The 22,263-nt window shown below is 36.8% G+C and overlaps 1 protein-coding gene across 2 annotated transcripts; it reads right to left on the bottom strand.

Moving 5' to 3' along the window:
- Window positions 1–1,613: 1,613 nt before the first annotated feature.
- Window positions 1,614–22,013, bottom strand: LOC107635864 (uncharacterized). Of its 2 annotated transcripts, none has more exons than XM_088485487.1 (35): window positions 21,903–22,013; window positions 20,885–20,999; window positions 20,717–20,778; window positions 19,816–19,910; window positions 19,146–19,727; window positions 18,412–18,566; window positions 17,668–17,828; window positions 17,515–17,579; window positions 16,719–17,426; window positions 16,375–16,592; window positions 16,118–16,215; window positions 15,842–16,027; window positions 15,507–15,687; window positions 15,209–15,403; window positions 15,073–15,116; window positions 14,813–14,869; window positions 14,384–14,480; window positions 13,774–13,946; window positions 13,472–13,685; window positions 13,213–13,338; window positions 13,023–13,112; window positions 12,290–12,406; window positions 12,109–12,189; window positions 11,546–11,653; window positions 11,025–11,194; window positions 10,565–10,643; window positions 10,400–10,474; window positions 9,454–9,551; window positions 9,266–9,373; window positions 7,383–7,440; window positions 7,046–7,273; window positions 5,492–6,716; window positions 3,325–5,393; window positions 3,172–3,249; window positions 1,614–3,089 (listed from the first exon to the last, which is right to left on the bottom strand). In XM_088485487.1, the coding sequence occupies exons 2-35, from the start codon at window positions 20,987–20,989 to the stop codon at window positions 1,923–1,925; spliced, it is 9,273 nt and encodes a 3,090-aa protein (XP_088341613.1). In that variant the 5' UTR covers window positions 20,990–20,999; window positions 21,903–22,013; the 3' UTR covers window positions 1,614–1,922. The 2 variants fall into 2 exon arrangements, with proteins under 2 accessions (XP_088341613.1, XP_088341612.1); XM_088485486.1 differs by having other exon boundaries at window positions 19,134–19,727; window positions 21,903–22,009.
- Window positions 22,014–22,263: the final 250 nt, after the last annotated feature.

Raw genomic sequence — 22,263 nt, 5'->3', positions numbered from 1 at the left:
AAAGTAGAAAAGGTTGTCAACAAAATCCAAATGCATTTTACAAGAGGTTTCTCTTTGCAATAAACCGAATTGCATGTAACATCTTCATCTTCAGCTCTTAGAACAATAAAAAATAAAACAATGAATTAATATGAAAATCCATATAAAACTAACTTTTAGATGAATTAATAGTAGACAACATTTTTTTCTACTGTTAATAAAGATTGATTAAAATTAAGTGACAATTGGTTTTGATGGGATGATTTGGCAGGTATTGCCAATTTTTTCTGTAATAACTAAAAGTTTATACTTAATCCATTTTAAAGGCATATAAATCCCAAATTAATTAATTCCGTTTTTTTATTTTTTTATAGATTATTAAATTATTAAATTTCTTTTTATTTTAATTAACTTCATAAAAATGTTTTTTATTTTATAAATAAAAAAGTTATTGACACAAAATGTGAAAAATATTACATAATAGAGTATTAAACCCCCCTTTATTGACAACTTTGCCGGATAGACACAGTTAAAAACTTTTAATAAAGGTTCAGAAAGTGTTATTTTCATATATATTGCCATTTTTGGCGTTTCCCCAAAATATGTAATTTTGTTAAGCAAAAATAAAAATTGGACGTGCGCTTTGCAATTTTTTTAATTCAGAATTCAACAAATTGATATTCGATTTTGTAATTTTAAACATTTTAAATTTGGGTAAAGTACTAAATTGGTCCCCTAGGTTTGGGCGTAATTCTGTTTTGGTCCTTAAGGTTTAAAGTGTTCTATTTGAATCCAAAACGTTTTTATTTAGCATCAATTTAGTCCCACAGTGAGGTCAAAATTAAATAATTAACAAAATGTCCTACATAACAACAGTTCAAGAACAAAATCGATAATCTGGAGAACAAGTACAAGCTCTAGAGGCACAAAATCAACCATTGATGCATCAATACATTTATTTATCATTTTCTTTAGTTTTATAGAAAATATTTTATTTATATTATAAAAAATAATAAATAAATGTATTGATGTATCAATGGTTGATTTTATGCCTCTGGAGCTTGTACTTGTTCTCCAAATTATCGATTTTGTTCTTGAACTGTTGTTATGTAGGACATTTTGTTAATTATTTAATTTTGACCTCACTGTGGGACTAAATTGATGCTAAATGAAAACGTTTTGGATTCAAATAGAACACTTTAAATCTTAAGGACCAAAACAGAATTACGCCCAAACCTAGGGGACCAATTTAGTACTTTACCCTTTAAATTTTGTAAAACGAAAAATCCTGAGTGTCCGATTTCGATGTGATAAATTATTTAATTTTATAAGAAATAAAAATTGAAAAGTCAAATTTTAATATTATACATTTTCTTAATTTTGTAAAAAATAAATCAAATGGTTCAGTTTATGCAACTCCCAAAATCAAGTTGAACCATCTTATCAGCCCTTGGTGCAATTTTTCTTTCTGTGTTTTACCCTACCCTCTCCCATGTGTGTGCGTTTCACTCATCCTTCCCCTGTATAGTAAATAGTTAAATTCATCTCTAAAATATCACTCATTTTTCAAATTTATCCCAATTTTTTTTAATCAAATCTGTGCTTAAAAGGTTTTCAGTTAGACACGTTAGTCATTTTGTTATTTCTAATGACGGCAACCACAGCAATTTTTTTTTTTTTGGTATTCACAGCGATCACAGCATTAACAAAAGCTGATCTGACATGTTAAGTTACATATCGACGTCGTTTTTAAGGATGGGTGATTTTTTTTTTTGGTATTCACGGCGATCACAGCATTAACAAAAACTGATCTGACACGTTAAGTTGCATATCGACGTTGTTTTTAAGGATGGGTAATTTTTTTTATAGACTTGCCCCATGGCCAACAATTAGTTTCAATCTTTTTTGGCTTCTTCAGCCACAGAAACTGGCCAGGTTCTTCCTCAGACCGATCCTTGCACATTTTCACACTTTTCGGATTCCTGGGGTGCTTCTGAGCAAGCAGTTAAATTATCCTTCTCAGGTGAGCACACTGCAACTCTATCCTCAGTTGCTGAAGGAAGGGTTTCTTCCATTTCGTTCAATGCATTTTCTTGCAAAACTAGATTATCCTGGGAAGCTTCAGATTCTTTAGTACCAAGCTTCACAGAAGAATCAACCAAAGCCTCAACTGACAAACTCTCTACATGTTCGCCCTCAGCAACTGACTTGCATGGAGGTGGAACCCCTTCAGATTCAATGACATCCTTCTGAGGTAAGCTCTCTTCAATTATGTCAGCGGCCGCAGAAGAAGAGCACTCTTCTGCATCTTTCAGAGCATTTTGCCTAATGGCTTGATTATCCTGGTTGGCGACACCGGTTTCAGCTCCTTTAGTATCATGCTCCACCATAGGTTCACCCACTGTCAGTGAAGAACATGGAAGTGGAGCCCCATTGGCCGATGCTGTTTTGGGCACAGCTGGAACGCCATTAGAAACATCTGTTTCATCAGCTGCAACAGCTTCAGTGTCTTCTGACACCTGAATTTGTTGCTTGGTGCCAACTAAAACATTCTCCCCCTCTGCCTTGTCCCCTGATGCACAGGAACATGACACTTCCATCTCAGCAGCACAGCTCTCAATGGTTTCTGCCTGATTCTCCATATCAGCTAATCCTTTAGATTCACCCTCGGCCTTGTCCCCTGGTGCAGACACACACGGGACATCCATCTCAGCAGCACAGTTTTGAATGGCTTCTGCCTGATTCTCCATATCAGCTAATTCTTTAGATTCACCCTCGGCCTTGTCCCCTAATGTAGACGTACACGGGACATCCATCTCAGCAGCACGGTTTCGAATGGCATTTGCCTGATTCTCCATATCAGCTAATTCTTTAGATTCACCCTCGGCCTTGTCCCCTGATACGGATGTACATGGGACATCCATCTCAGCAGCACGGTTCTGAATGGCTTCTGCCTGATTCTCCATATCAACTAATCCTTTTGATTCAACTTGTGCTTCAGAGGATCCTTGTGGACCTTTATCAGAAAAGGTCTCAACCTCATTTCCCCCTTCAAATGTTTTAGGAGCAGCAAGGATTCCAGTTTTGTGATTTTCAGGTATCCCGCCATCCTGGTACACACAGAATGTTGTTACGCGAATAAGACATGTAAGACCAACACAAGATTTGGAAGTGTGCAGAGGAGGAACCAACCTGTGACTTGCAATGATCACCGTGGTAACCTTCAGAATCAATTGATTCCTGAAGCAGCAATGGAACTGTACAGGGAACCTGCAGAAAAAAAAATTGTTGAATTCAAGGTATAATATATCTATTAGATTTGCTAGTAGGTGCAACAAGGCTTACCTCAGTGGCATTCCTACAGCTCTCCTCTGCACATTTCTCCGGGGGCAGGAATTCAGAGTGGTCAGTCGCGCCCTCCTCCATTGACTCTTCCAGAGTTTCAGAGTTACTAATTGCACAGGTTTTGGATGAGAACTTATTATCCTCTATGCTAAAAGATGACGAGGGTAAAATTGCAGTTTCAGATATGGTTCCCTCTTCCACAAGGACAGACTGAGAAGCATCCACTGAAGAATTGGCCACAGCTTTTGACCCTGATGTTTGTTGTAAGACTGACCTATCAACAGGTTCATCAGGAGATTGATCTATGATTTTTGCCACCTCATCTGCTGAGAACGTATCTACGTTCTGTGGGGAACTCTTTGCCACAACCTCATTGTCCTGCACAATTGTAACTTGGTTACTCACAGATGTGTCAATGTCCATTGGGCAAACCTCAGAAGAACCAACATTGGTATCGCCAATAGCTGCTGGGGATATCACATTTTCCTCGGGAACTGGGTCAATATTAGAAGATTTATCAACAGCAGAGACAGGTTGTTCACATATGGAATCCCCCATGTTCATTTCCCCCTCAGAGAGGGATTGTGAACAGCTCTTAACTAATGGATTCTCATGCAACTCAGCATGTTTTAAAGCATCTGAATACTTCCCACTTAATGCAACATTGGGGGCCTCCGTTTCCAAAGGTGATAAAGCATTTTGTTCTATAACAAGTTCTAATGCATTTTGAGAATCATTTACCACAGGACAGGATGGGATCACTTGTGGTTGATCAGACATATTTTCACCAGAAGAAGCAAGAGGTGAAGATTTTGTACATGATTCAGACAGACTCTCGGTCCTTACAGCAGAACTAAGCGGAGTTGCATCATGAGCCTTCACTTCACTCTGATTAGAATAAGTTTCAGTACAATGTTGAATATGAGCCTTCACTTCACTCTGCATATTAGATGTCTCTTCAGATTGCTTGTCATGCTCCAAATCTGCTTTATCCTCCTTACACTGTATATTTGACACATCCCCTGCTCCAGTAGTTGATATATTAGAACCTGCTTTATCCTGCAAACACATGTTATTGGAGACATCCACTGCTACAGTAGTTGGTATATCTGAACTTGCTTTGTCCTCCAATTTTTTATTATTGAATTCCCCCTCTGATTGTTTTTCCTGTATGTTCACAGCAATGCCTGGAGTTAGACATGCTGCTTCCGTATTTGTTATATCATAACCTGCTTTATCAGCATTCAACTGGGTATTCATGGAATCAACTGTAGTATTAGTTTTTGCGAGTTCGCCAGCAGCAGAATCTGCTGCTTTAAGCTTTGGTAAGCAAGTTCCAGAGAAAACTTCTTTCATAACCCTAGCAACATCATTGACATTTTGCATTCGGCCAAAATTAGAAATCTTATCTGAGGATACTGGTGCACTATCAACCCTTGCTGGCGCAACTTTGTGCTGCTTGTTTAGAGAAGAATTGGCAGCTCCCTCTTTTGTGTTTAAATCATGAGCAGCACCTCCAGTGGGCAAAAGGATCTGAAATGCTTGAGCTTGAGCAACATCTGTAGCGACTTTACCTACTGATGACTTCTGAAAATCATTATTTAAATTAGGATCCTGGTTAGCAAGGGAATCAGAAACAACAGGAGATGCCGAAGATGATTTTCTCCCCCTACGCCGGGGTGGCTCCACTCTATTTTGAGTTTTACGGCCTTGCCTTTTAACTGACATGGATTCAGGTGGGCAAGGCTGAATGGATTCAGAGGCTGATATGGAAGGATAAACATTGTCTGATGCATTGGGAACTGCTTGTGCAGCCATAGGTTCTATAGCCTGATTAGAACATTCTTTTGATTCTTTTGTAGAATGAACTGGAGAAGTATCAGCTTTTGAAGCTTCATCAGAATGATGAGTTTTGGCCTCCAATTGTTGGTCCCTTGTAACCTCTGTAACAGGCTGTGTTGAGCCACAGAAACTTTTGTTCCTTGAGTTCTCCAGAACAGCAGTCTTGGATAAATTGTTGGAAGCAGAATCATGCATATCAGAATTCAGAACCTTCTCTATTTCCAACCCTGCAAAAGTGTAAATTCTTTAGATCACATCCTAAGCCTTTTTCTGTATGAACGTTAAAATGTTAATATTAAAATGTTGACATTCAAAATATACCCACCAGGAGATCTTTTGGTATTATCTTCAGTTGTTGATTCAACCAATGCCTTATTGGCTATATCACCAGATACTTCAGTTGATTTTAAATCCTTATCACCAATGCTATGTAATGCATGATCTTGGACAACACTGTGTGATTCCTGAACAAGGCTATCTTGCAAGGTTTTCAACTCAGTGGCTTTATCATGTAATACATTGCCAGATGAGCTTTGTTGATTGGAAGTAAGGTGCAAATTCTGACTACCTGAAACGTTTGGATTAGGCAATAACATTGCTTTTTTCTTTCCCCTACTTCGGGGAGCTCCTGATCCATTTTGAGGCTTCTGATGTTGCCCATTATTTTGTATAGGTACAGAAGGATAAGTAGGAACAGTTTGCGGCACAGGGGTAACAGAGGACAAAGGAAGGGGCTGCTGAGAACTCAGAGCAATCCCAACACCAGATTTATTATTACCTCCGCTGCTTAAAGTCACAGAACCCGGTTCTGTACATGAATGTTGTACCGTAGCACTGGAGGAAACAGTATCACCTTGGGACATAGCTTCACCAGCAGATGGATTCAGGGGTTTGTGTTCCAACTGCTCATTCATCTTTAAATCAGGACCAATAGAAACCCCAGGTACAGGAGGCGACACCAGAACCTGCTTCTTCCCTCTACGTCTAGTTGCTTCCCCTCCACCTTGAGATTTCCGGCCTTGTCCTCTTGTTTGTATTGGCACAGAAACAGTAGTACCCTCTGCTTGAGAGTTGGGTGGAGTAGTCAGATTAGGAGAAACACCAGTATCAGACTGATGTGCAGGTCCACTCACACCACTAACTTCAGAAGAATGAGCAATAGATTCGGGAGCTGACGATACTACTTGACCAAGCAAAGTTCCTTTCTTTACCTGCATGTCCACTTCAACAGTTCCAGAAGTAACCAGAGGGACTTCAGTAACAGGTGACTTATCTGAGGTTTTCCTTCTTGGCCTGCCACGTCCACGTTTAGCAGGTGGTGTTATATCTTTGACTTTATGCACAGGTAAACTCCCAAGAGATGATGTTGCAGGGGCCACCGGAGGCACCACTGCAGTCTCCGTAACAGAAGCGGTTGCAGCGGAGCTAGAAGCATTTGGTTTGCAATTTGACTCTGTCACTTCTTCCATTACTTTCGGTGATCCAGGAGATTCAGCTTGACACATCTTATCAAACTCCTCCTCTGTCCATTGTTCTTCATAGGAACGGACCTGTGAAAAGCATATGGAAAAGGGAATAAGAAGTTAGAATGTGGTAACTGATATTCACTACAAGGATACCACACAACACTAGGATATAAATCTACATCTTCAACTTCATTTTCCTTCTCTTTTTTGGGAGCTTATTAAACATATTCCTACAGGTGGCCAGGGGATGAAATTTCTACACCATGTGTCAGCTAGAATCCCCAAAGGGGATATGCATGTGGGTATAGCGATGTAGGTCAGGTTTATGCAATAAAAGGTTAAGAGCAAAAGGTGAACACAGCACATTTATGACCCAGAAAAATTAAATTGACCAATTGAATGTATAGAGAAACCTCTCTTGCACGTTTTCCCCTTCCATAATGTTGAGAATCAAGGCCCCCAAGAGTTCCGCTCTTCCTCTTGACTCCGTTAGATGCTATTTCATCCTTGGGCACATCGGATATCTTCATCGCTTCATATAATTGTTTCAAGTCTTCATCTGTAACTAGACGCGAAGGAAGTGAAGGAATAGGCTCAGAACCATCAGTTGCTGGCCCAGATACCAACTTCTTCCATGTAGCCTGCAAAGATTTTTTTAACCCCCCATGGAAATCAAGATTCTTTGTCACACAAAAAGTATAAGCAATAATTATGCAAATGAAAATCTCAATAAAATAGACAGTAGCATACCATCTCATCTTCGCGCCTTTTTTGGTCAACAGCCTCAAATACATCTATCTCTGCTTCACTGCCAACAAGAATTTTAAATAAATTAATAAGCAAATCCCTCAAGTTTCTTTCCTCTTAGTTCCCCTTTTTGACATGGTTAGGGTGTACACAAGAGGAACAAAGAAGAGAATAGATGAAGTATTGAGTAACTAAACAATAAAGCTATTATTCTGGATTTATGCCAGACAGATTTACCACCGAAGCAATATACTTGTTAAGAAGGATGATGGAGAGGTATCGTAATAATAAAAGGGATCTACATATGGTGTTTATTGATTTCGAAAAAGCGTACGATAGGATGCCAATGGAGGTCTTATGGAAGGTTTTACAAAAGAAGAGAGTAAGGATCGCATATATTCGTGCAATTAAAGACATGTATGATGGAGCCACAACTAGTGTGAAGACTCAAGGTGGTGTGACAGAAGAATTTCCTATTGGTATAGGATTACACCAGAGATCATCCTTAAGTCCATATCTTTTCACATTAGTCTTGGAAGTACTCACAGAGCACATCCAAGAGCCTGTGTCATGATGCATGCTTTTTGCCGATTGCAGATGATATCGTCCTTATGGAAGAGTCAAGGGAAGACCTAAATAAGAAGTTGGACTTATGGAAAGAAACTCTAGAAGTGTATGATCTGCACATAAGCCGTAGCAAGACGGAATATATGAAATGTAAGTTCGGTCTGAGAAGGGAAAACCCTAATATAGAGGTGAAGATTGGAGAAAACACCCTACGAAAAGTTAAAAGTTTTAAGTATCTTAGGTGCATTATACAGGATAATGGAGAAATTGAACAGGATATAAATCATAGGATCCAAGTAAGTTGGTCAAAATAACGGAGTGCATCTGGTTTTATATGTGACAAAAAGTGCCTTTAAAACTTAAAGGTAAATTATATCGCACTGTTATAAGATCGGCTATGCTTTATGGTACGGAGTGTTGGGCGGCCAAAGAGGAGCACAAACATAAGCTAAGTGTGACAGAGATGAAGATGTTGAGATGGATGAGTGGTCATACGCGATTTGATAAAATAAGAACCGAAGATATAAGGGAGAGAGTTGGAGTAGCACCCATTGTGGAAAAGATGGTAGAATCGCGTCTCAGGTGGTTTAGACATGTGAGAAGAAAACCGACAGAACACCCAGTCAGGAAGGTGGATGAGATGGAAGATGGACAAGGGATGAAAGACAGAGAAAGACCTAAGAAGACCATCCATGAGGTGGTCAAACAAAATCTACATGTAAACGGTCTCTCTGTAGACATGATACATGACAGAGCTCAATGGTGTCGTTTGATTTATGTAGCCGACTCCACCTAGTGGGACAAGGCTTTGTTGTTGTTGTAGTTGTTGTTGTATAGTGCTAAACTGCTAATATAAATGAGCATGGCATATAACCGGGCTTGAAATGCAATCATAAAAAAACAGTTCTTGGGTCATGCTAAAAGATCCTAAAATAACATAGTGCAATAAATCTTGCATTTAGACAATACATTTAAATCAGCAAGCAGAGAAAAGAGTAGAATGCTGGAATGACAACCATAAATCAGGAAGCATAACTTATTAACAGCATAAAAAGTTCTGTTGGATAAGAATAGTCACCAGCCAAAAAAATATAAGTACATGTACACTAAAGCAATATTGCCAAGAATAAGATTTTAGGAGAGTTGGTCATTGACATGACGCAAACAAATATTGCCAAGACTTCTACTCATTCCCAATAAGCAAACCAAGTTATAGTACAACCTCGAAAGTGCAAATCCTAAAGCCAATTTATTATCAAATGAATCAAGACGTATCAGGCAGAGACAGAAAATGGTGTAATTTTCAAGAAATCAAGTACCTGCGTGCTAAGAGATCATTTAAAGCATCATCATCCAATACAGGTGACGCTTCCTCTTTCTTACACTCACGCAGGAGGGATTCCAAGTATTCTCTTCGGTCCTCAGCACTGTAATACATAGGCAAAGTAAAACTTCAGAGCTGATTCAAATTCTGTGATGAACTAAAGATCAAATGTATCATGTCAACCTTGTATTATTGTCAAAAAACCCAGCAGTAATGCTCTGATTAGCAACTCCCAGTTTGTGCTCAGCAGAAGCTCTGACTTGTTCTTCAACAGTTTGAACCTTTTTACACCAAATGCGGAATTAGCTACTTTGGTAAACATGACAATTTGGCACAATATAAAGTATAATTTCCACATTGGCACAAACGTGGCCTTATTAGCATCAGAGACAATTAAATGATAAGTTCATCCAAACAATGCTTAAGACTAGAAGTATATCTCGGATTTTATGGTATCAAGATGCAGCAAAAAATACGCAGATAAAGATTCCAATGATCCACGGTTAGGCTTGTACAGCAGATATGCTTACTTCCCAGTCATAAATCACACTAAAAAATCCTGATACCCATAATTGTCACGTTAAAAACTAAACTCCATCTTTTATCCAGCAGTCTTGTCTGCATCTTTCCCTTGCTTATCTTACGAATTTCTTCTTTTTCAAAGCCAAATCGAATAAACTCCAAAGAAACAGACAACAAAATCGGTTTTAAATGGAATTATAACCATGACTTCCGACTCTGATATTATTTAAAATATTCTTGTTGGTAGACATACTAACAGTAGAGTCAACGCAAGCTCGCAAGATAAACAACTACCCACCTATCCACCCCCGAAAAAGAAAACCATAACCACAAAAGTATAACATCCTATTACTAACAGCAAGGAGGAAATATTATTGTGAATCAGGAAAAAATATTGCTATTCAAATCAGATCTTTTTTTGGAATAAACTAAAACAGTATTGTTGAGAAGGGGAGGATGATACAAATAAACAGGACGAGAAGCAAGAGAAAAAGCTATAAACTCATCAAAGCTTTCCAATCTCCTCAACATGTTTGATATTTGAGTTTCTCAAAATCAAATATATACAATTTTATCCACCCATCAGTAAAAGATAAAATGTACTAACTGTTTCAAATCGAAGAACTAAAACATCCTTCTTCTGACCAATTCTATGAGCCCTTGCTTGTGCTTGCAGGTCAACCTGAACATATACCACAACCAAAACAATCATAAATAATCAGCAACAAAAAGCAAACAACTTCACAACAAAACTCATAAGAAATATAATTGCCTGTGGATTCCAGTCGGTGTCAAATATAATCACTGTGTCAGCAGCTTGAAGATTCACTCCAACGCCACCAGCTCGAATGCTAAATACCAACAGATAAAAATCAGCAAATTTGAAGGTAATATAAACTGATAAATCTCATTCTGAAAAGAAAATAGAACCTAACTTGTTATGACCTAAGGGTTATATCATGAAATCATGAAAGAAATCTCATTAACTGACTATCCTCATTTGCCAAATTAGGGTAAAAAATGTGAATACAATGGACTAACAATTTCTTACCAATAAACAGAGTATCCTTATTTGCCAAATTAGGGTAAAAAGAGAAGCAAGAAAGGAATAAGTGGAAATATCCTTTGGAATACAAAAAAAAAAAAAAAAAAAAAATCCCTTTCTCACCTCCAATCCAATCATCAAACTATTTCGCATTCAGACATAGTGCTCAAGTAAATATTGGAATTACCTGAGCAAAAATATAAAATATGGAGAACCAGGTTGGTTAAACATGTCTATTAGGGCCCCACGATCACCTCCTGAGGTATGTCCATCCAACCGAAGGTACCGATGCTGTTTAAGAGTTAAGTATTCCTCCATAACATCAAGAAGCCTAGTCATTGTTGAGAAGAAAAGAACCTGTAACAGCATTATTTGACACCAAATATTTAGAGTTAAATTTTTCTTTCAAAAACGATGTACTAAGACAAAATACTAGATAAGTAAAAAATAGTTCGGTTCTAATGCTCGAGAGAAACAAATAAGGAAATGTCAAATTCAGTATCCAAAGAAGCTAACAGCCAAAAAGTATCCAAGCAGAATATCAAAAAAATTAAAATTAAAATTAAAATTTCAAAAAAATAACAACGGAAGGGAAGTTTGGCACTTTAACCAAGCATCATTCTCCGAACACATGGCCACTTACAACAATAGTGCAAGTGAGGGAGTTAAAATAGAGTGCTTCAGAAACAGTTATAAAGGATACCATACCCGATGATCTGCTGCCTTCAATTTAGGTAAAATACGGTCCAACATCTCAAGCTTCCCACAAAGTCTAATAATTGGGGGCAGATAATGCCTAGGTATAAAGTTATCCACCTAAAAAAAGCAAAGTCGAATTGTAGCATACAGAGAAGTAAACATATGGAATTAAAATAAATAAATAAATAAGACTATTTAAAAGAATAAGCTATAGCCTACCAACAGTGTTTTATTACTTACATTTCTGGCTGCATCATAAAGAGTCAGAAATTATAGAATATACTCAATATAGACAAATCTTGCTGACAAAAATGTTTTTATTTTCTTTTTCTTTTTTTAAAACTTTGTGATCTTGCTTTCTTAGTTGTCCAGTTTATCCATAAAATTGTTCAGAAAATGATATGGAAGGTAGGTGATTGGCGGAACACAATGTATTAGTCGGTCTTTATATCTCACAAGGAAAATGTAAGTATAGTGTTTGTATTTTCTTTAGCTCGTAAAATCTAAGCAAATTGTGGTTGAAATCATAATTCAAAAGACACAAACTCCTCTCTGAGAAATTAAGAATATACCTCCTCTGCATGAAGCTGGCTGAGATATGGATGATTGCAGATATTACGAAGCTCCATGACAGAGTTGTGTACCGACCGTCCCTAACAATTGAGTGCTCCAATTAGATCACCCAAGAAAATTTCATTTAAACACACACAGAGACCGAAAGAGAGGAAGGAACAGAAAGTACAAGAAAAAAACCTTTGTTGTGCCAATAGAGCCAAGATTTTCTTCCACTCTCTTCATCAAAAGTTTTTGATATGCAGATGCCTCACATCTTACGAGTCTTTCAATCTTTTCAGGAAGTTCATTTTCAACCTACAGTAAATTCAAAATGCAAGACCATTACAACTTGATTTCAATGACTGCAAAAGCTAGCATACTTTAAGAGACAAGATTTCATTGAAGGAGGCAATGCCGCAAAGAAACATCTCAATTCTCAGAGCTAACAATACTGAAATCCTAAACTGATTCAATTAAATATCATATCGTACAGTTATAAAAACACTAGAACAACTCTAGGAACTTGGTTTTATCTTGGTGCCTATGTCACATTGTAAGAATAGAATTTAATTCTTATTCCCTGCATATGTCCTCAACCAGTGAAAAGCTATGGTGCTCTCAAATTCTAACCTTTTGGATTCTCATGAAGGAAAATATATAATGACAACTAGACACCAACCAGAAACTAGTAAAGAAAGGTGAATAACTGAATATATAAGTAGCTAAAAGATGAACACACAAATCTTCATTATTTTATTTCATAGAAGCAATTAGAATGAATTTAGTATATGAACCATAACAAAAATAAGAAGCCACATAATTTGTCCTTCATTTTTTTTTTAAAGGAATAGAACAAGATCATAGTATGCAGAAAAACAAAACTTAGAAGCAGTAGCATAGTAATCCTAGGCAGTTGGACTTATTAAGGAACCTTGTGTTTAAGCCTCCGAAGTACGAATGGTCTCAGAACTTGGTGCAGACGATTGATGATCAAGAGGTTCTCCTCCTCGGATAGTAAGGCCTTGTTATAAGTTTGAAATCAGACAAACAGAATAATGAGGTTGACAGTTAACCATGAAGACTTCAAATATCAATAGATTAAAACATTATCCATAGCTTACTTCATCTGGCGAGTTATCTCCAGCACTCTCAAATGGCTTATTAAACCACTGAGAAAAATCCTCAGATGAATTAAATATGTTAGGTAACAAGAAGTTAAGTAGCGCCCATAGTTCCTCAAGATTGTTCTGCAGAAAATATAAATAAACCAGCACTAAATAATAGTATCACCTATATGTCTTAAAACCATTTTTAAATAAATTAAATATATACAGGCAAAATAAAAAGTAAGCTGCAATAGCAGTTAAAATAGTAGTGAACCTGCAATGGAGTTCCAGTTAACAACAATCTATGAGAGCTCTGATAGTGTTTCAAGTCAGCATTCAACTTGCAAGAAGCATTTTTTATGCGGTGGCCCTCATCAATTATTATATAATGCCAGTGTATTTTGCTAAGCTTTGGTCTGTCATGCTTGTTCATTAGATATTCATATGTTGTCAGGAGGACATTGAATTTCTGGTGAACAATCCTGTCCCTAAATCACAGAACAAGTGATAAGAATCATACAAGGCATCGTATCAAAACAGATGGAGTTGCATATCAATTTTTGAAAGCGCCATTACTTGAATAACCGACGTCGCTCCTCAGGTGGTCCAGCATAGACAATTTTATGTACATCAGGAGCCCAAAAGTTGATTTCTGAATCCCAACCAGGTAGAACAGAAGAGGGCACAACCACAAGAAATGGCCCCCTATCATTTTTACTTTCCATCAGGTAGCAAATTAGAGAAATAACCTTCCAATAGAAAAACAGCACAGAGAAAAACGAGCATTAAGATTTTATTAATACACAAGCTCTTTGGATCCTCTTTTTAATCAAAATGTTTAGCATGCATATGTTCCCTTTGAAAATATTCATGAAACCCACAGAAGACCAATTATACAGACAGAACAAGACATGTTAAAACATATATAACCAAAATTTATTCCATTAGTTAACTTTTGGTAACACCAATTTAGAGCCCCATCTTCATTGGTTTCGGCTAATGGTGTCTTTTTTACTCGCCTTACTGGACAATCTATCATTTTGTCAATTTTCCTCGATGGAACCTCCTTCTCACAAGACCATAGATCATACAAAAGCTTTCTGTCTTATTCTCATAAATATGTGATGTGCCAAATGACTCATTAACACAACAAAAACTTTAAAAATAGAAGAAAATAAATTTTTACCTGAACAGTTTTACCCAGTCCCATTTCATCAGCAAGGATGCCATTCAAGTGGTTGTTATATAAGGAAACAAGCCACCTCAGGCCATTCATTTGATACCTAATGACGAAAATTGAAAAACAAATAAATATAAAGCCAAACTCCATGCTAAAACAACAATAGTTAACAAATTTTTGGGTGAATTTACTTAGGGGTATACCTAGGGTAACCTTTTCGTGGATGAACTCCATGAGTAATGTTACATGTCAAGATCATCCATGAAATTTTACCCCTTCATTTTACCCCCTATCAAAACACAACCTTGAAGGAAAAAAATAACATGCAAAAGAACCAAAGAAAACCTCCCTGAAAGAAGAACTAGGGACAATCATGCTTTGATCCTCACAAAATTCAAATATAAACCAATTAAACCAATCGTAAATGTAACATACTCCCTCAATTTTCCGCCCTTCAAACAAGATGGCTGCTCTGCAATGCTCTCCTTTACACTGCAGCAAGAAAATTACTTAGAATGGAGCAAAAGAATTACTCAACAGAGTAGGAAATCCAAAAAAGAGCAAAAATTATTGGACACAAAATACAAATCCATTGAGAAAGAGATTCTTTTTAAATATTTTTAATGGAATATAAATAAACCAAAACTCAAAAACTATTAAACCCTGATAAGAAACCGCAAGTACAAAAGCTATACCTGTGTGCCATCATATAATATTTCTCATTGCTTTCCAGATAATGCTGTAGAACAGAATTTTGGAAGAAATAAGCAATATAATTATTAATAGCCAAACTTAAAAAAAGAGATGTGCAATTTCGGAAAGGAAACTTGCCTTGGCCTGATCACCTTCATCCTCATTTTCAAGAGTAGATTCACTCTTATCAAGAAAACTGCCACATTGTGCCTCATCAATATCATGTTCAAAGCGACCTGCTGCAGTCTTTGCTTCTTGTAGCTTGGAACCAAGCTTTTGGAGATACTTCTCAGTCTCTTTAAGAAGTTGCTTCACACGATCAGATTTCGCATCCTAATGAAATAATTGAGGTCGATGATTGAGAAAAAGCTATTGAGCATTGGCAATTCTATGCAAGTCTAGAAACCATTAACATATATTAAGTACAGCAACCTACCTGAACCATCCGTAGATAACCTTCCACATCGTTTATTTTCAACAAATTAATCTTCTCCCGCTGGATCCTATCAATCTTCTCACGATGAATGCGCTCTTTTCTTTTATGGTACTCTTTCACATATCTATTGACACCCTTCCAGCGTTCCCTCTTGATTTTGAACACCTCATCAAGCTTTTCCCTAAATTAATAAAACAAGTATTGAGTTAAGGAAACGATATAAAAAGTAATATTTCTATAGTCAACATAAAAAGAAAAAATTAAAAAAAGAAAAAGCTATTAGCTATATTTCTTCGCCAAATAAAAGAAATCAAAAAAAAGAAACAGGTACATACTTGTGGACTTCTATCTCACTGAAAAACTCCTTCTGTCTTTCACGGATTCTTTTTTGACGCTCTTCCCTCATTTTATGCTCATACTTTTCTAGTTGTTTGACCCTTCTACCATGCCTATGCTTCTTAACCGATTTCAACTGTTCCATCTCAGTTGTAATTGGTTTGAAAAAATCATTCAGAAAATCACTGCAAACAAAAGAAAAAAGGATATTGTCACACTGATCAATCATCAAAGAAAACTTAAACACTCATATAAGATTTAAGAACACCAAGTACCTGCGGAGACGGCGTTGGAGGTCTAATAATTGAAGTTTCTTCAACTCTATGACGCTTTTTGTTTTAGCAGATATATCCTCAGATGAGCTCACATTTTCCTGCAATACAATTAATGTACCGCAGGCTATAAGATCTATGCAATATTAATTTGGAACCAATTGAATGCCGATTTTCTAGGGTGCACAAATGAATCAGATCATATGTACAAGAATAACATGTTCAACACTAAATTAGTAGGAAGCCAGTTAAAAACAAACCTTTAGCTTGAGGAAACATGTGGTCATTATTTGCTTTGTTTTTTGCTGTTTTTGTACCCAGTTTTGCTGAACTAGAAGCCTCTTTTTCTGCTGATCCATAATCCACCTTCCTGACATTGTATATTTTGGAGGAGGTAACCTCCCATTCCCTTCTATGTCTGTAGAAAAGGTGGCATCATGTCTTGATGCATCATTAACAGGAACTGTTTTGAACCCATCTGCAATTACTTTCACATGATGTCAGAAAGGTGTAAATTATTGGCACAGGAATAATTCGGAAATCAATACGATGTTCATCAAAGAAACTGATTTCAATCCCATGGTTTTAAAACTAAGGGTCTTACCTGAAGAAACATTTTTCGCTAATAAATCTGCATCCTTCATCAAGCTTGCTCCCTGGGGATCAATGCCAGTCCCTGGAACAGGTTTCCAGTGCTCTTTCAAAGCATATGTCAAGTGGTTAATAGAATGATGGTTTCGAGAACCACCACTGTTAACCATATTTTGAAACTGATTAACAACATTGTCTCTTCTTTCTATTGGCAACTCATGCTGAAGAGAAGAGACTTGCGAGGGTCCTTCTGAAGCCTCATCAGAACTAGCAAATCCGGTAAAGCCATTTATCTCAGGATTCATCTGCTTATTCAGCCCAATGACAGAGGAAGGTCGGTTGGACAGTCCAACCTGAAGATTACCACTGTCAACATCACCCTTTGTACTAGAGGAATCTTGCTGCTGAAAAGAAGTAGCTGACGAAGCTTGTGCACCAGCTCTTTCTTGAATTTGCTTTTCAAGCTCTACTTTTTTTACAGCTAGGAGATGTTTCCTTTCTTCAGAAAGAATACCTTTGTCCCCAGTCATTATTGCACTCTCAGTTCCCTTGGAGAATGACGTAGCTTCCAGAGATTTTCCAGCAGAAGGGGACCCTGAAGAGTTATTATTATCAGGTTGTCTCATATTGTTCAGACCTCCAAAAGGCATCATGACCCCTGACGAGGTACCCAATTCAACAGAAGATTGTGACTTTCCTTTGTGGTCAGTATGATCCTTTCCTGTATTTCCATCATATATCTTCCCATCAGCTACCAGTTAGGCGACGAAAATAAATTATTACTTAACAATTAAATAAATACCAGTCACCTTCTCTAGAAAATGCGGTTCCAAGAGCAATTTCAAGATGTAGTTGCTTTGGTGCTAAACCATTTCTACACATTCAAAACAATATATGAAACATAATAAAACTTAGTTCAATCTTTTCATATTTAAACAGTGGTAGCAAAGTTACGTTTTTACCTAAATGCTAGAAAAACAAGGCACTGAGCTCGGAGCTGTTTCAACTGTTGTTCTTTGAAAGGCACACCAGATGATCCACTAATCGTGGATCTTGCCATATCTCTGGGAGGAACTCCTTGTCTAAGCATAGACATTTCTGAGTTACTACTATGCCTGTCAGTCTGTCAATAAAATTATCTGGTAAAGCAATGAACTTGACTCACATACACCCTCAGAAAAAAAAAAAAAAAAACAAAAAACAAAAACAAAAACAAAAACTTGACTTATATAAATAGCAAGTAATTTAAGTTTTAATTTAGAATAATGGACATCCCATATACTTAAGTTAGATGATTATAGAAATTATAGTAACTAGTAAAAATAAAAATAAAATGGAAAGAGAAAAGCTTAAAGTCATTATGAACAAAAAAAATTAATATCAGGCAATAACGAGAAACTAAGGACACATTTAATTGTTCATCTCTATTGCAATTATTAAAGCCACTATAATTTTTATTTATTATTTTATTTTTCCTCCTCCAAGTTTCAAAACGACAAAATGGCACCATGTCCGGTAAATAAACAGTAATAATAGAGATTCCTCAGTTGAAACATCAATTCCAAAAATCTGGCGTGATATTTGGGATTGAACAGGCAATACACATGTATTGATCAGAAAAAAAGGAGCAAAAAGGGCAGACTTCACCCATCATATAAATAAGAAATCCTGAGCTCCAGCATTATATACAAGTATATGACAAATACCAGGCCTATTTTAGGTTCATCAGCTGAAGTAGTAGAACTTCCACTATAATGCCCAAGCATCCCACCATGCCGCATTGAACTCGAGAGAACTGATTCAGTCATTGGGTATGCACTAGTGGCAACCCCCATCCCTCCATGAACCATAGGATGAGCACCTGAAATTTAGCAAAATTGATCATGTAATTATTATACCAAACAAGTAAAAACAGATATTTTCATAACTCATTTTCCACCAGTAATTTGGCATTTGCAAGAACATTAAAAAAAATAGGAAAGATGTATCCCAGAAACATTGAAAGCTCAACTGTGATCATCACAGAAGTGAAATAAAAAAAATGAAAATAAATAAAAATGAAAAAGTGTTTATTAAATTCTTGGATTCCCATAGTTTATATTTATGCATACACTCGTTAATCTTTCTTCATTGTTTTCCACTAACTTCTGGAGTTGGCACTGCTATTTTATGCATAAATAATTCAAATTGTTTGCAGATCTCAAACCCGAAAACAGAGGTTCATAATATACAGGATGACCCTAGCACAATTTACAAATCCATTACTTGAACCTGGGAAGGGGAGCATTTACAGATAAGTTGGAATTTCATCCATCACGTCATCAGGAACAAGACAAATAAAACAAGGGGATCTGAAATGTTTCAAAAGCTAATACATATTCTTTCTGAGTCAAAGATACTTAAATCATGTATACATAATGAGAACCACCTTGAAGTTTACCAGAAGCAATATGAGCAGAGGAAACCTCTGTATCTTCTGGATATTTAGAATTCGGAGCACATGGCACTGGATTGCCAATCTTTGTTGGGCCTTCTTGGTTGGCCCTTTGCATTTGACTACTACTTGGAACCCTGTTAAAGTTAGTCAGCTCTCCACTTCTAACTGGAAGACCATCTGATGATTCAGCCTTGGTCATTTTACCCTTCCTCGTATTAGCAGTATTTCGCTGATCAAGATGAGAAGGAATGTCAACGTGTGGTTCTGCAGGTGACAATGTATCCCCCCTCTTTCTCTTTGAGGTAGCTTTTCTACCATCCTTTTGATTCACCTGTTTGTCCAAATTAGTAGTATCTCGTCTATCCCGTGATTGTGAGTTAGCAGACCTAGAATCTAAACTAGACGGACTTCCATGATCAAAAGACTGACCGCTCCTCTGAGCCGCAGATCCTTGATAATGATCAGGTGCTCCAATACTTGGGGCAAATGGTGGCCGGCCAGAAGCAAAGGAATCCATTTTGGGCATCACATTTTCAGGCAACCCCGCTCTTGAATCCGTAGCAACACCCACTGCCTGTGAAGTTCCTGCACAAGTTACAATCGATAACATCAAAACCTATAGGGAAATTATTATGAACTTTTTTCCTGCAACATGAAAATATACAAAAACTACCTCTTTGAGAACTGCCAGCACCAGAAGAAGGAGGACGTGAAGACTTCAATGATTCAATATCAAGATTATGCTGATTGATGACAGTCTCCATTGCCCTACAATGACAAGTTAAGTTGGAAATGAAGCCAATTTGCATTAAGTGAAGGACTGGTGAAGTTTATTCCAATGCTAAGTATGAAAAGGTATAAGCCTCCTTATAATCATCAATTACCAGTGATGGGACTTGAGGTTTAAGATTTTTTAAAAGAAAACAAAATTTTATTAGACGACAAGGCAAGATAACAGTATAAAAGAAGCTAACGAATCCAAAAAAAGAAATAAGAAATCAGCAACCAACACCTATATGGATAAACCATACACAAAAAGCATGATAATCCCCTTGTAAATTGAACATAATAGAAGGAGTGAGAACAGTAAGGATGAGTCTATAACACTGTCACGAACTAAAATCATAAACAACTTAAGTTGTTACGCGGAAATACTTGGGTTGTTATACCCTCAGCTACTTCAGCATTGTGCATATGAGTATATGTCTCAAACCCATTCACTAAAAGCACATAAACAGGCCCCGCCATGCTGCTCAGAAAGTGGCACCAAAACGCAACAAATGCTTATCATCTTCCCAAGTTCCATCCACTTCCACAAATAATTAAATAAATATGATCTTCCTGTTACTTTATTATTACCATCACAGGCATGCTAGTGCTAGTTAATATCTTAATTACCATAAGTGAAGGAGTACATGTGAAACCATATATTCTTATGCCACAGCTTACTCTTACTCCCACAAGGCACACATCATGATGGTCAAAATCAACCTCAAGCAGAAAGGGGCTCAATAACTGACTGTGGATATCTATGTATGCATTTATTTGAGCACTGTACATTGCAGGTATTCTACCTTGATATCACTTGATATGGCATTGAATGTTCCTTCCCACTTGATTTCATGTGTTGTAGTATCTGAAACAGATACCAAGTTAGTTACAAGCATACTAAACCCGTACCAAGAACTAAGCAGTGACGAGGACTAATTAAAAAAGTCCGTTCATAAGAAAATGTCACACACCACGCAGAGTTTAGTAGCCAACTTAGCTGGCTCATCTTTAGAATCTTGGATGAGTTTGTGCAGAAACTTAGCTGCCTCCAACTCAACATTTTGCGAAGAGGCCATCTCATTTATCCTGAAGCATACAAGAAAAAGCTAATGTTATCATACCAGGATAAACTCAAAATCACTAAAACGTTTTAAACAGTCTAAGTGCAAATTAAGATATTATCTGGACCAATTTACAGTAGTGGCATAACCAAGCTCAACCCAAATACTTAAAAAGTCCAACATCCAACATAATAAACCCTATAAATGTGTCAAAGTTTTATGATACCCTCCATAAAGTCGTAAACTCGACCATTAACATTATACAGTGGCAATACTACACCGACTGTTAAGGCGGCAAAACTCAAAAGAAACTAACAAAGACGTTCAGTTACTACAAGGCTATGCTTTCCACTGGAGATTCCAACAAGGTTCCAGAAAAACAAAAGGAAAGAAGCATGAAAACTTGAGGAGAGAGATGGATGAGTACTATGGTATCTAAGATCACAATCAGAACCTAATAAGCTATATCGATGTGTCAAGGAATATATTCACCAAACAACAACATCACGAGGCATTTAAGTAACTAATACCCTACACTCCAACTTTTTTCCCTTCCCCCTTGTACCGAATCATAAACATTGCAAACTGATTGTTAATCCACCAACCTACCATCAAATATATTAACCCAGTTTTCTTAGTTATTCTACGACTTAAAAAAATTAAAAATAAAACCCCACAAATAGAAATCCAGTGTTTGTGAGAAACACACTAACAACTAAATTAATACTTTGACCCACAAATCTAACTGGGAATCCTAACTTTCTACAGGGAACAAGCATAATAGAACAGATATAACGAGAATGCCAGCTGAAGAAACTGAAACCTGAAATTGAGATGAAAAATCAATCCGGAACAAAATTCTGGAAAACAAAACAAAGACTATGTTTTATAATGTTAGATTTAATTTGATAGGAATTGTTTAAAATACCTGATCGGAGAAGGAGAAGAAGAGTGTACTCCAAACGCACCCTTTCCGTTCTTTGCACTGACCAATGAAAGAACGAAACCCCCTCAAACGCGGTTCTACACCGTCGCACGTGCTTACGGTGCTTTCCTTTTGGGCTTTACTTTTTTTTTGGGTCAATAATTGGGGGAATTTTTTTGGATCCTACATCTTGGTTTTGGGTGAAACTAGGCCCAATCCATTCTTAATTTTTTTAAAAAAATATAGAATTCTTACCAAAAATATAAAAATAAACAAATATATAATTCATTTTAGAACTATGTGTATGACAAAATCAGCCACAACCATAAAATATATATTAAAATATAAAATACATATTAAAAAT

This window comes from Arachis ipaensis, chromosome B4, assembly GCF_059453495.1.
Source record: "Arachis ipaensis isolate K30076 ecotype BB chromosome B4, ASM5945349v1, whole genome shotgun sequence".
Taxonomy (NCBI): Eukaryota; Viridiplantae; Streptophyta; class Magnoliopsida; order Fabales; family Fabaceae; genus Arachis; species Arachis ipaensis.
The sequence above is the reverse complement of the archived record's forward strand: the minus strand, read 5'-3'. Positions and strand labels throughout refer to the sequence as shown.